This window comes from Rosa chinensis, chromosome 6, assembly GCF_002994745.2.
Source record: "Rosa chinensis cultivar Old Blush chromosome 6, RchiOBHm-V2, whole genome shotgun sequence".
Lineage (NCBI taxonomy): Eukaryota > Viridiplantae > Streptophyta > Magnoliopsida > Rosales > Rosaceae > Rosa > Rosa chinensis.
Genome location: NC_037093.1, coordinates 62,605,828 through 62,617,899, shown reverse-complemented (window position 1 = coordinate 62,617,899; position 12,072 = coordinate 62,605,828). Strand labels below are relative to the sequence as shown.

At 38.5% G+C, this 12,072-nt stretch overlaps 2 protein-coding genes across 5 annotated transcripts; both read left to right on the top strand.

Annotated features, from left to right (window-relative positions):
- Positions 1–1,739: 1,739 nt before the first annotated feature.
- On the top strand, positions 1,740–7,707 carry LOC112173257 (auxin response factor 5). The gene is made up of 14 exons (XM_024310849.2): positions 1,740–2,757; positions 2,956–3,068; positions 3,322–3,420; positions 3,524–3,580; positions 3,701–3,853; positions 3,971–4,055; positions 4,192–4,282; positions 4,783–4,947; positions 5,042–5,164; positions 5,283–5,358; positions 5,497–5,632; positions 5,708–6,927; positions 7,010–7,200; positions 7,320–7,707. Exons 1-14 carry the CDS (start codon positions 2,658–2,660, stop codon positions 7,453–7,455), a joined length of 2,745 nt encoding a protein of 914 aa, XP_024166617.1. The 5' UTR covers positions 1,740–2,657; the 3' UTR covers positions 7,456–7,707.
- Positions 7,708–7,946: 239 nt separating this feature from the next.
- LOC112173259 (probable E3 ubiquitin-protein ligase ARI7) lies at positions 7,947–10,590 on the top strand. 4 transcript variants are annotated; one of them, XM_024310853.2, is made up of 2 exons: positions 7,947–8,237; positions 8,728–10,590. In XM_024310853.2, exon 2 carries the CDS (start codon positions 8,751–8,753, stop codon positions 10,338–10,340), a length of 1,590 nt encoding a protein of 529 aa, XP_024166621.1. In that variant the 5' UTR covers positions 7,947–8,237; positions 8,728–8,750; the 3' UTR covers positions 10,341–10,590. The 4 variants fall into 4 exon arrangements, with proteins under 4 accessions (XP_024166621.1, XP_040363620.1, XP_024166620.1 ...); XM_040507686.1 differs by having other exon boundaries at positions 7,947–8,260; positions 8,652–10,590; XM_024310852.2 differs by having other exon boundaries at positions 7,948–8,260; positions 8,664–10,590.
- Positions 10,591–12,072: the final 1,482 nt, after the last annotated feature.

Genomic DNA, 12,072 nt, shown 5'->3' with positions numbered 1-12,072 from the left:
TTCTGTTGGGTCACCACTGTAAAGCAAATAGAGTCGCCTGTAGAGCGCTCTTTGCTAGTTGGTGCGTAACTGAATACAATTGTTTAGTATAGATTCATAATATTATTTCATGATGTTCTCTAGGTGCCTATTGTAATCAAGGGTTTAGGCTCACTATCCCCCCCTTGTATTGACAGTTTCATTAATAAAGGCTTGAGGACAGCCGCACCAGCCATTTATTCAAAAAAAAAAAAAAAAAAAAAATAACGGGTGGATATTATAGGTCTTAAATCATGATCATGTATTTGGCATGAGCCACCTAATATGGAAACGTGACACGCCCTTTTTCTTAGTGGATCCTCCAAAAGTCCAAAGTATGTAGTATAAGTCTGTCCAAATATACATATCAATTGCCATTTTAAAGTCTGATACTCATAAAGATAAAATTATAAGTGATGTGGACCAATCCCCCTTTATAATCATAAAATCCAAAGTAAACTCGACTCTATATAAAACGGGATGTACCAGAATGTACAAATATACATGCATTTTGGGATCAATGGATTAGTGACGGTGCCATCTTCCAACTTATGGCTTCCTCTTGGGGTAAGTTAATAAATTCATTTAATGAGGGAAGCCAAAAATATTAACATAGGGCATGTTTAAAACGTAAATTTTTAATTGAGTTGTTTTAAGTGATAAGTAGATATAAAAATTTTATATTTGGAAATGTTCATTTTTAATTTATAGTATCACGTTCAAACTACTTAAAAATGATTTTCCCCACTCTTACTTGCTACCCAAGACTCAATTTATAAAGAGATGACATGAACTTCTTAAACTTCATGCGAATAATTTGTTAAGACATTATATTCATTTTATAGATCTTAACCGTATTACGGTTCGTTAGAATCTTTGTTCTCTAAGTATAGATTAGAATATATATTTTATTATAATGTTCTCCCACATGCTTATCAATTACAAATATCTGAACTCCATGCAACAAAATATTGTACACATAAACAGTTTATCACGATAATCAAACTATGACTATCATCTTTCATGTAAAATGTTCGGTATGATTAAATTAATCAATACGATTATTTATCTTTATTATCTAATCTTTGTATGTGACTGTAACTAAGATAAGTCTTTGTATTTAAATTTATAAAATTTTCATATCAAGTGTATTCTTTTATAAGATTTTATTGATTTATTATAAGATTTCCATATTAAGAGTGTGTGATGTATTTGTTTATCAAAATCAATACTCGCGGAAATCTTAGGGAGGATCCGGATGAGACTTAAAGCCGTGAAAATGGAAGAATAGACGTGTGAAACGGAGAAACGGCGCCGCGACGGATCAGACAAGAATCCGACACGTGTCAAACCCGTTAACGTGCGCCTCCTCCTGCTTCATTTTTGTCGTGAACGGCACGCGTGGACGATCAGTCAAAACACCGGACGCAATAACAGTAGCCTCGGAAAGTAGCTTTTCTTTATTCTCCTAAATAAATAAATAATATTTTTATATTAAGGAGATAGGTGAAGATGGTAGAAAAGCACGAAAGCTGACTGAGAATAGGACCCTGCTGCAAATCCTCGTAATCCACGTGCAAATTTTAAATGCATGACATTCTTTAAAAATCTCTCTGCTTTTTTTTTTTTGTTTACAGATTTTTGCTATTTTTTCAAGATATCCAACATCTGGCTTTAAATTTTACACACATATTTCAATTCTCGTATCGCCCAAGTTGTTTTGTTATTTAATACTATGTGTATTAAAATCTCTCATGGATCTTTTGTCATGAAAATTTGTTATTTAGTTTTTATTTGATTCATTTTCTTGGAGGCAGCTCACTACTGTACTGGACTGTTTTCGTGTTCAGTTGGTTCTGCTCTGCTTTTTGCTTTCAGATTTCTTTATTACATTGTTGAAAAAAAAGAAGAAGGAAAAAAAACAATTTTGTCATAAATAATATTCCGAAACAGTTTAAAGCTGCAACGGAATCAACCCCCTATACAGAAAGTGTGTGCGTAGGATTGGAGCATGCACACTCTTTTTTTCCAGTTTCAAAGCGCAGAGAGAGACAGAGAGAGACTACACTTTGTTAGATAGAGAGAGAGAAGGGAGGAGAGAGAGTTAGAGTTCTGGTTCATTGTGTAAAAAAAAAAAAAAAAGGTGGGGGGTTCATCGAAAGGTCTGGTTCTTTTCAAGAGTAAAAGCAAGTACTCGATTGAGAACTCATGCTTTGGTCCGCGTGCCTTTGATGCAAATCACTGATGGGCAGAGCCAAAGCCAGAGGAGAGCCAAAGCTGAAGGTGAAGCAACCCTACTTGGGAAAAAAAGAGCCTTTGTGCAGGTTTTGTTCTTTGGTCCTGGTTGGACTCTAAGGGCTTCTGCTTTTTGTGTCCTCCCCCTGCTGCATTGTGTTGTTAGATTTGGATTGGATTGGATTGTTTGTTTTATAGGATTCTCAGAAATTGGTCAGTTGTAAAATTTGAAGGAATATGAGACAAGCTGAGCTGGGTCAGTCAGAGGAGGTTTTGGAGTTTCTAGGGGGAAAAAAATAATAAGAGGTTTCTTGGTCGCAAGTGACCGCCTTTTTTTTATTTGGGTTCTGTGTTTTGCATTGAAGATGTGAAAGGTGAGTTCTTTTGGTTCAGAACACGTCATAATGGAAGAGAAGATGAGAATTGGAGGAGGGTTGCTTAGTGGAGCACAGTCTAGTATACTTGAGGAGATGAAGTTGTTAAAAGAACTGCAGGATCATTCTGGTTTGTTAATTTGTTCCCTTCCTACGTTGCTTTTTTCTCTCCTTCTTACTTCAATTTTTGAATTTGGGTGGTATTGTTTGAGGTTGATGAGAATTGAATATTGAAGCCGATGTTGTTAATTAAGGTGTGTGTTTGTTAATTTTTAGCACAAGTTATTAAATATTGTGCCTCATTCTATATGGTCTTATTTATTTTCAGGGTCCCGGAAGGCCATAAATTCCGAGTTATGGCATGCCTGCGCCGGCCCCCTTGTTTGTTTGCCTCAAGTGGGGAGTCTTGCTTATTACTTCCCTCAGGGCCACAGCGAGCAGGTTAGATTCATCATCAGTTTTGTCTCAGCAGATGAGTGTTGAATTAAGTTAGAGGTGTTCCAAGTGAATCCGTAGAGGGGTTATGTGAAGACATAATAAAAGAAGCAACAGAGAAGTAGTATTAGTAGTGTTCTTTGTACTTTCCAGTTCTGTGGGAGTATTCTTCATATTTTTCGCAGTGTCGAAGTTGATCTGCTTCTGTTCATTCCATCATGTTTGAGAAAACTGATGATTGCTTCTCATGAAAATGCAGGTGGCAGTATCCACAAAGAGAATGGCAACCTCGCAAATTCCCAACTATCCGAATCTCCCGTCTCAGTTGCTATGCCAAGTTCAAAATGTTACGCTACACGTACGTTGTCTTTGGTCAATTCACACTTGTTTTCGGGATGAACATGCCATCATCAACTTCTGTATGAGCTTCTGTGTTTAACCGTCCGTTTATGTTTTTATAGGCGGACAAAGAAACCGATGAGATCTTCACACAAATGTGTCTTAAACCAGTCAATTCTGTAAGCTTTGTTACTATTATACGTGCCTTGAACTTATTACATTTCACGCTATTGTTAGCGATTTGGTTGTGCAAATGTTTGATTGAGCATCTTCCAACTACTACTTCATCATTGGATCAGGAAAAAGATGTTTTCCCTGTACCAGACTTTGGACTGAAGCCTAGCAAGCATCCAAGTGAGTTTTTCTGCAAAATTTTGACTGCAAGTGATACAAGCACACATGGTGGTTTCTCTGTGCCGCGGAGGGCAGCAGAAAAGCTCTTTCCTCCCTTGGTGAGTTCCTTTTTTTTTTCTTTCTTCCCCTCTCTTTTTGCCAATAGGTCACCTTTTCATGCTCTATTGAAACAGAGGATCATGTGTATTTTACATTTTGGTCGTAACTTTTGCCAGGATTTCACAATGCAACCGCCAACCCAAGAACTTGTTGTCCGAGACTTGCATGATAATACCTGGACATTTCGCCACATTTACCGCGGTGAGAATGCTTTAGATAGTTGCTTTCATCTTTTGATTTCATTAACAATTAGATTTCAACTTAGTTGGTGGAATGCATCTGCCAGATTATTATTACATTTTTCTTGAGCGTATCCTATTTCTGTCCTTGCACGTAGGCCAACCGAAGCGCCACCTTCTCACAACTGGTTGGAGTTTGTTTGTTGGCACAAAGAGGCTTAGAGCTGGCGATTCTGTGCTATTTATCAGGTATATAGTAGTGACATGCTTGCAGTATTGTTGTGAACTAAGTTGGCCTCAACGTTTTATGGACAAAAAGAGCCTGGCATAAAACCATTAGCATGACAGGGTAAAATGCCTGCTTATGCGAACAGCATGCTCTAAGAGCTTCTCACAGAGTTTACTAAAAAAGCTTTCTTTTGGAGTCTGTTGCTAAATTTGAGGAGGAATCAATATAGCTATAAAATTCACTAGCTTTCGAGCAAGATAAATCGACTCAGCTGTGAGAAGGTTCTTAGTCATAATGCTTTAAAGTTACAAATCTGAGTAACATGAAGTTCATCCTAATCTTGGTTTAAGCTTGCTAAATAATATGAGATGTAGTCTTTTTCAATATGTTTAGAATCTCTACTTTTTTCATGACCAAGTTTTTCTTTAGAATGCCTGATAAACAACACATCATGCGTTGGATTATGATGCAATGAGTTACTCCTGTTCTTTATTGTATATATTATTGTTACTATTACTAGGGATGAGAAGTCACAGCTATTGGTTGGCGTAAGGCGAGCAAATCGTCAGCAGACCACATTACCATCCTCAGTTCTATCTGCTGATAGCATGCACATCGGTGTCCTTGCTGCTGCAGCTCATGCTGCTGCTAATCGAAGTCCATTCACTATATTCTACAATCCAAGGTTTGGATCATGGGTGTTCTTTCATCTAGTTATAGTTATAGTATTCTTTTGGGTATCTTTACTTGATTGCACTACCATTTCTACTCAAATGTAGGGCATGCCCTTCAGAATTTGTTATACCTTTGGTCAAATTCCAAAAGGCTCTATATGGGACCCAACTGTCTGTTGGCATGAGGTTTGGAATGATGTTTGAGACAGAGGAGTCTGGCAAGCGTAGGTAAGGTCTACATTTAATCAATTTTTTCTGCTTGATACATCATTATAAATGTTATAGTGGAGTGCTCATTTGCTTGATTATGCAAAAGCCAGTGGTTAACCTTCTTTAAATTGTGCAGATACATGGGTACAATAGTTAATATTAGTGATTTCGATCCACTGAGATGGCCTGGTTCCAAGTGGCGAAATCTTCAGGTAGATTGAAACAATTTTGGATTTTGCCAACTCCTTTTGCTTTTGTGTTCTTATCAAGTATGAACAGTAGAATAATGGTTTTGTTTCTGGGCTTTGCTAGTTCTACAGTTGATTCTTAAAGGCTTTCGTTATTAACAGGTAGAGTGGGACGAGCCGGGGTGTTGCGATAAACAGAATAGGGTCAGCTCATGGGAAGTTGAGACTCCTGAAAGTCTTTTCATATTTCCTTCCCTGACTTCGAGTCTTAAACGTCCATTTCACTCTGGATACTTGGGTAAGTGTTCTTTGGTTTGTTTTCCAGCAGCTAAGTTTGTTAAATGTTTTTCTTATGACTTTCTCTTGCTATCAGGTGCAGAAACTGAGTGGGCCAATATGATTAAAAGACCTTTTATCCGGGTTCCTGAGATTGGAAACATGAACTCTTTTCCTTATCCGATGTCAAATCTATGTTCAGAACAGCTAGTTAATATGCTACTAAAACCTCAAGTTAGCCAGGCTGGAACATTGTCTGCTCTACAACAGGAATCGGCTGCTAATGGAGGTCAACTAGAAGATATGCAGGTCATGCAGGCGAAAATGAACCAAAAGAATCTGGTTTACTGTTCTGAAGGTATGTCTCTGCAGAGTCAAAACCCTTCCCAGTTGAACACCACAGCTAAGTTTGGAAGTCAGACACCAGTTGGAGTTAACACTGAGAAAACGAAGTTAGAACCTGATCTTTCAACTGATCGGTTAAGCCAGTTGAGCTCTTCAGGACAGGGCAATGAGGAAAAATTGGCTTCTGGGATTGCTGGTAGCCCTTATAACAATGCATGCGTCAACCAGAACCAGGGCCAATTACAAGCTAGCCCACGGCCTATGCAGCAACCTATGGAATCATTACTCTACCACTCCCAACAAACTGATCTACCTCAGTCAGATTTTAATAGTGCAAATGGTTCACTTCCATCCTTAGACAATGATGAATGCATGTTCTACCAACCCTTTGCTGGGATACTGAGATCACCAGGGCCTTTGTCTGCATATGGGTTGCAGGACTGTCCATCTGTTTTAACTGAAGCAAATAATTTCTCCCCAACTTCAATGGGTCAGGAAATGTGGGATAATAGCCTCAGTAGGCTTTTGCCGCAAGTTGATCAGCTCACTTCATCCCATCAAGACCCATCTACCTTTAATTCTATTCCCAACTCGGGGAGTCTGAGAGATTTGTCCGATGAGAGCAACAACCAAAGTGGGGTTTATGGTTGCCCCTCTGTTGATGTTTGTACTGGTGTGAGTAATATTGTTGCTGACCCTTCTGTTACAAGCACCATAATGGATGAGTTCTCTAAACTAAAGCATGCCGACTTCCAGAATCCTTCCGAATGTTTGGTTGGCAACTTGAGCTCGAGTCAGGATCTGCAGTCCCAGATTACGTCTGCAAGCCTAGGGGATTCTCACGCTTTCTCCAGGCAAGAACTGGCAGACAACTCCGGCGGTACATCCTCAAGCAATGTTGATCTTGATGAGAGCAGTCTACTGCAGAATAGCTGGCACCAAGTGGTCCCACCCGTGCGAACTTACACCAAGGTATGCAATTTATTCAGTCCTAGCTTCTACCATCATAAAATTGTAATTAATTGGCTGAGCTCCACAAATTTCTGACTGACAGGTTCAAAAGGCGGGATCTGTTGGTAGATCAATTGATGTTACTAGTTACACAAACTATGAGGAACTATGTTCTGCAATTGAGTGCATGTTTGGACTGGAAGGGCTGCTTAACGACCCAAGAGGTTCAGGGTGGAAACTGGTTTATGTGGACTATGAGAACGATGTTCTACTTGTCGGGGATGATCCTTGGGAGTAAGTAAAGTAAAACCTTCTCTTGTTAACATTTGACATTTCGACAAGCAGCTTCTATCTGATGGCTCGCTCTTACTTAATTTACTTTACAACAACGTACAACAAAAAAAATAATGCAGGGAATTTGTGGGGTGTGTGCGCTGCATCAGAATCCTTTCGCCAACAGAAGTTCAGCAGATGAGTGAAGAGGGAATGAAGCTTCTCAACAGCGCTGCTGCTTTGCAAGGGATAGGGATGAACACCACCGTGTCGTAAAGACTTGTCACTAGCTAGACTGCTATGCATGGTTGAGGTGCTCTCGGCCGGCTTGATTGACCTGTAATCCAAGCCTGATATATATATAATATATATATTTTGAACTTACTATCTATTCAAACTCAAGCAAGCGCGGCCAGTTCATGTGGCCACTGATGTGCTTTAGGTGGAGTTGATGATGTATTAATAACTCGATCGCTTTAATCAGTAATTCACAATGATCTGAAGTAAAGTTTACCTTTACTAGTGTAATATATAGAGCTTTGTGGTTTCTAAAGGAACAACAAAACAAAATTAAAAAAAATTACCACACTGTAAAAAATTTTAACCGGAAAGAATTTCCAAAAACCTGGTTTTTTTTTTTTTTTTATGACATTTCCAAAAACCTAGTTGAGTCCCTTGTCTTTTAATGAATGAATCGTTTTCACTTTTTTTGTAAAACAAAACAATATTCTAATTCCTAAATTAGAATATTTAAATGTGTTTAATATACAGTAGTAGGATAAATTCCAATTAGACCATCCTAAACCCAAGCCCAAATGACTCTCGCTTCCTTCGTCCGTCTCTGTGTTCCTCAAAGTCTCTTCCACCCCTAACCCTTTTTGCTTCAGATTCACATCCCAAACTCTACTAATTCTCCAAGCCTGATCCCGTACCAATCCAACCGTACAAACCCAACGTTGGATTTTGAGCCACGGTGAGTCCTCTGTTTTTGTTTTGTTGCGATTCCTGGGTTGCATGAAGAAGATGAAGCTGTAGATACAACTGATCGCTGGTTCTAGGTAATTGGTTTCCTTCTTTTAAGGTACGGATTCTGAGGTTGGTTTTTCTCGATTCTTCGGTTGGTTCTTGTTGTGATCATCATGGTCGGTTTGGTCGTGTACGGATTATTTTATCTCTGCTATTTATTCTTTTATTATTTTCTGGTTTTGTCTTCTTGGTGATTGTGATTATAGATTTTCAGTTCAGTAGGGTGACCGTAATTTTTTTATTTTTTTTTTTGTAGATTTTACCTGTGGTTCTATTTTTGAGTTCGAATTTGCTCTGTGTTTGCAAGAATTTGTCAAATTTGATATCTTTTAATTTAACTGTGGTGATGGTTTTGATTGTGAGGTGAAAATTTATTAACCACGAGGATAAAAATCACTACTTTAGGAAGATTCACATATAAATTTGATACTTTGTGATTGTGATAGTGTGCTATGTAGGCTTCCTGATAGACTCCCACTTGTTATTGCTATAAGATTGCAATCTAAACTGGGACTTCTATAGGTGACGAGAAAGAGATCTGCATAATGAAAAGGGAGAGCAGCAGTGGAAGTAGTGCTAGCGAGGACTCCAGTTATCTTAAAGAAGAAGTAAATGTGGACTCTGACGACGACTCAAATTATCTTGAAGGAGGAAACTCGGATGCCAATGTGTTCTCTGGGGAGGGTCAGTCTCCACGGCAGGGTTATACTTTACTGAGAGAAGAAGAAATTGGCCAACTTCAGGAGGATGATATTGTAGGAGTGTCTACTGTCCTGTCCATATCGAAATCCGCTGCATGCTTCCTACTATGTCACTTTAGTTGGAGGGTCAATAGACTGAAGGACGAATGGTTTTCTGATGAAGACAAAGTCCGGGAAACAGCAGGCTTGTTGAGGAAGCCGGTGTTCCTGCATCGATTAGGTAGTGTCAATTGCGGAATATGTTTTGATGACTATGACTATTCATGCGATGAATTAGCCGGTGGTACCATTTTCTCAGCTGCTTGTGGTCATCCTTTTTGTAAAGATTGTTGGACAGGTTATATTAGCACATCGATTAACGATGGTCCAGGATGTTTGATGCTGAGATGTCCTGAACCATCTTGTACTGCAGCAGTTGATCTGGATTTGATCCGAAATGTGTTGAAAAACCAACATGATCACGAGATTGAGAGGTATAAGCGCTACCTTTTGAGATCTTATGTCGAAAAGCATAAGCAGATGAAGTGGTGCCCTGCTCCTGACTGTGAGTATGCTGTCAAAGTGTTTGATGAAGATTTGACTGGAAATGGAAGCTGTTATGATGTTTCTTGCAGCTGCTCAAATAGCTTCTGCTGGAATTGTGTTGAGGAGGTTCATAGTCCTGTTCAGTGCGACACTGTGGGAAAGTGGATCTTGAAGAACAAGGATGATTCCCAGAATGCACAATGGATAGTGGTTAATACTAAGCCCTGTCCCAAGTGCAAAACACCGATTGAGAAGAACAATGGGTGTAATCACATGAGGTGCAGTCCGCCTTGTGGGCATCACTTTTGCTGGTTATGCCTCGGGCCACTTGGTTGCAAGTGCAATAGTTTCAATCGAGCTGCAAACCAAAATGCAAAGAAGGAGGAGAGTCAGAGTGAAAGGGAGAGGAAGAGGCTAAAGATGAGTTTAGAGAGATACAATCATTATTATGTGCGCTGGGCAAACAATCAAGCTTCAAAGAAAAAGGCAGTTGAGTCATTGCATAAGGCGCAAACAGTGTACATCGTGAAACTTGCTAGCAAACCAATTCCCTTTCTTACCAAGACTAATGATTTCGAGTTCATTATAGAGGCATGGAAACAGATAATTGAATGTAGGCAGGTGATCAAATGGACCTATGCATATGGTTATTACATACCCGAGGAAACTAAATATGACAAGAAGCGGCAGCTGTTTGAGTACTTGCAGGGCCAAGCAGAGCACAGCCTGGAGAGGCTTCACCAATGTGCCGAGACTGAAGTGATAGGGTTTGTCAAGGATTGGGCCCCGTTGGAAAAGTTCCCGGACTTCCGTCTAAAGCTCATACAATTGACAAATGTGACCGGTACTTATTTTAAGAAGCTGGTTACAGCCCTGGAGAATGGCCTCTCGGAGGTGGAGACTAGCTAGTTTATGTTGCTATTACCTCGTCATTTTCTATGCTTCCTGTTATTTCAGTATTCAGTAGTACTATCATCTGATTGAGAATTTAGCTAGTTATCGAATGTCTAGAGATGCTGACACATCTCCGGTAGGATGTATCTCTCAATTTCCTTGTGGTTCTATGTCGTATAAACTTAAACCATGTGATAACTTGGTTTGATCTGTTTCATTCTAACTATGCTGCAATAAATCAATCAAAATGTGCCTGGTATATATCTGTTGCCGCCGTTTGGAACTGCCTAATACTTTCAATGGATCCAGCTTATGTTTGACTGAGAACTCACACGGTCCTAAGTTAGCAACTAGAGCATGTAACTCTAGCAAAGGACAGTTAACAGTGCAAGTATGCAAGAGACCCTATTGCTGTTGTATTCTAGTAATCGTGGGGAAAAGAGCACACAGTTCATTGTTTCAAGTCCAAGGTTCAAAAAATTGGTCATCACAGATATATTGACACTCAAATATTAGAATTTATCGACATATAGTGCATTCGTTGGAACAAGAAACTAGAGACCCCGTAATCTCTTTTGACTTACTACTTTCCAATGTGTAATTTCCAATGGGATGCACTGGAGGAAGTTTTGGGATTTGCAGCTACTTATTGAACAATGATTTATTGTTTTGATCAAAACACTGTTTATTTATTTATTTTTTAATACACATCCTTATTTGTTAAATACACATCCAAGTTTTCTGTACAATTTTAAATCCCCAGTTTTCCCTTTTTCTAACTAATAAGAACAAAAACACCGACAAACAATCATGCTTGCTGGATGATAAGCGGTAACAATGGTTATAATATTGTATTATATATATAGTTAGGGTTCTGCTCGCTGTGACATCCATTGACATTGCCAAAATTCACAGGTCATCGTTGGCAAAGATGAATTTTGCAAATTAAGTATCGAAGTATTAGCACCTAATAGAAATTCAAAAGATTTTTGCTAGTTTCCCTATGCAATGCAACAATATCTATCTTGAAGAGTTGAATATGGTGTTGTCTTATTTATCAACAAACTTCAACTACAGCTCAAACCCTAAAAACTCTTTCTATTACAGGACGTACAAGAACAAACTCTTTTTATTCATCATGTCATTTAGAATAGTGTCAAATAAACAAAAGCCATGCACTAGGGACTTGAGCATTGCAAGAAGGTTTGATCAAACGACCAAAATAAAAATATTGAATCAGAAGAAATTCCGTAATTAATCATTAATAAATATAAAAAAATAGAAAATAGCGCTGAAAAAAAAAAAACAAGAAGACAGTAGGTTGTTGTAATAGCTATTGTATAAATCGGGAAGGAAGAAAGGGATTGCAGTTGTGTATAGAGAAAGAGGAAGAGAAAGGGTAAAACTTGGCAAAAAAATGTCAAGAGGTGTGTATTAAGAAAAGAGGGTACTCTTTATTTTATCTTAAGAGAAATGTAATTTTGCAAAAAAAACATATACCCATGTGGAAATTATAGGGTGATGATATGGCATGTGCCATGTCATTTAGGATCCTATTTTGGTATAAATTTTTGGGATCTCTAGCATTTTCACTCTTTGAAAAAAAGGAGATATTAGATCGCAATATCGATACATCTGCTGATATTTAGAACCTTAATCAAGTCAATTAGATTTTTCCATTAAACGCTGCAGCTTCAAAACATTAGGGATTATTACCAAATTAGATATAGGTAGTTTAGGTAATGTA

What these genes read in the sequence shown, in the direction of transcription:
- LOC112173259 (XM_024310853.2), top strand. Translation starts at nt 8,751, where the DNA reads ATGAAAAGGGAGAGCAGCAGTGGAAGTAGTGCTAGCGAGGACTCCAGT.
- LOC112173257 (XM_024310849.2), top strand. Translation starts at nt 2,658, where the DNA reads ATGGAAGAGAAGATGAGAATTGGAGGAGGGTTGCTTAGTGGAGCACAG. An exon ending in AAAAGCTCTTTCCTCCCTTG is followed by an intron (nt 3,854 to 3,970) that starts GTGAGTTCCTTT and finishes AACTTTTGCCAG; the next exon opens with GATTTCACAATGCAACCGCC. An exon ending in ATTTCGCCACATTTACCGCG is followed by an intron (nt 4,056 to 4,191) that starts GTGAGAATGCTT and finishes CCTTGCACGTAG; the next exon opens with GCCAACCGAAGCGCCACCTT.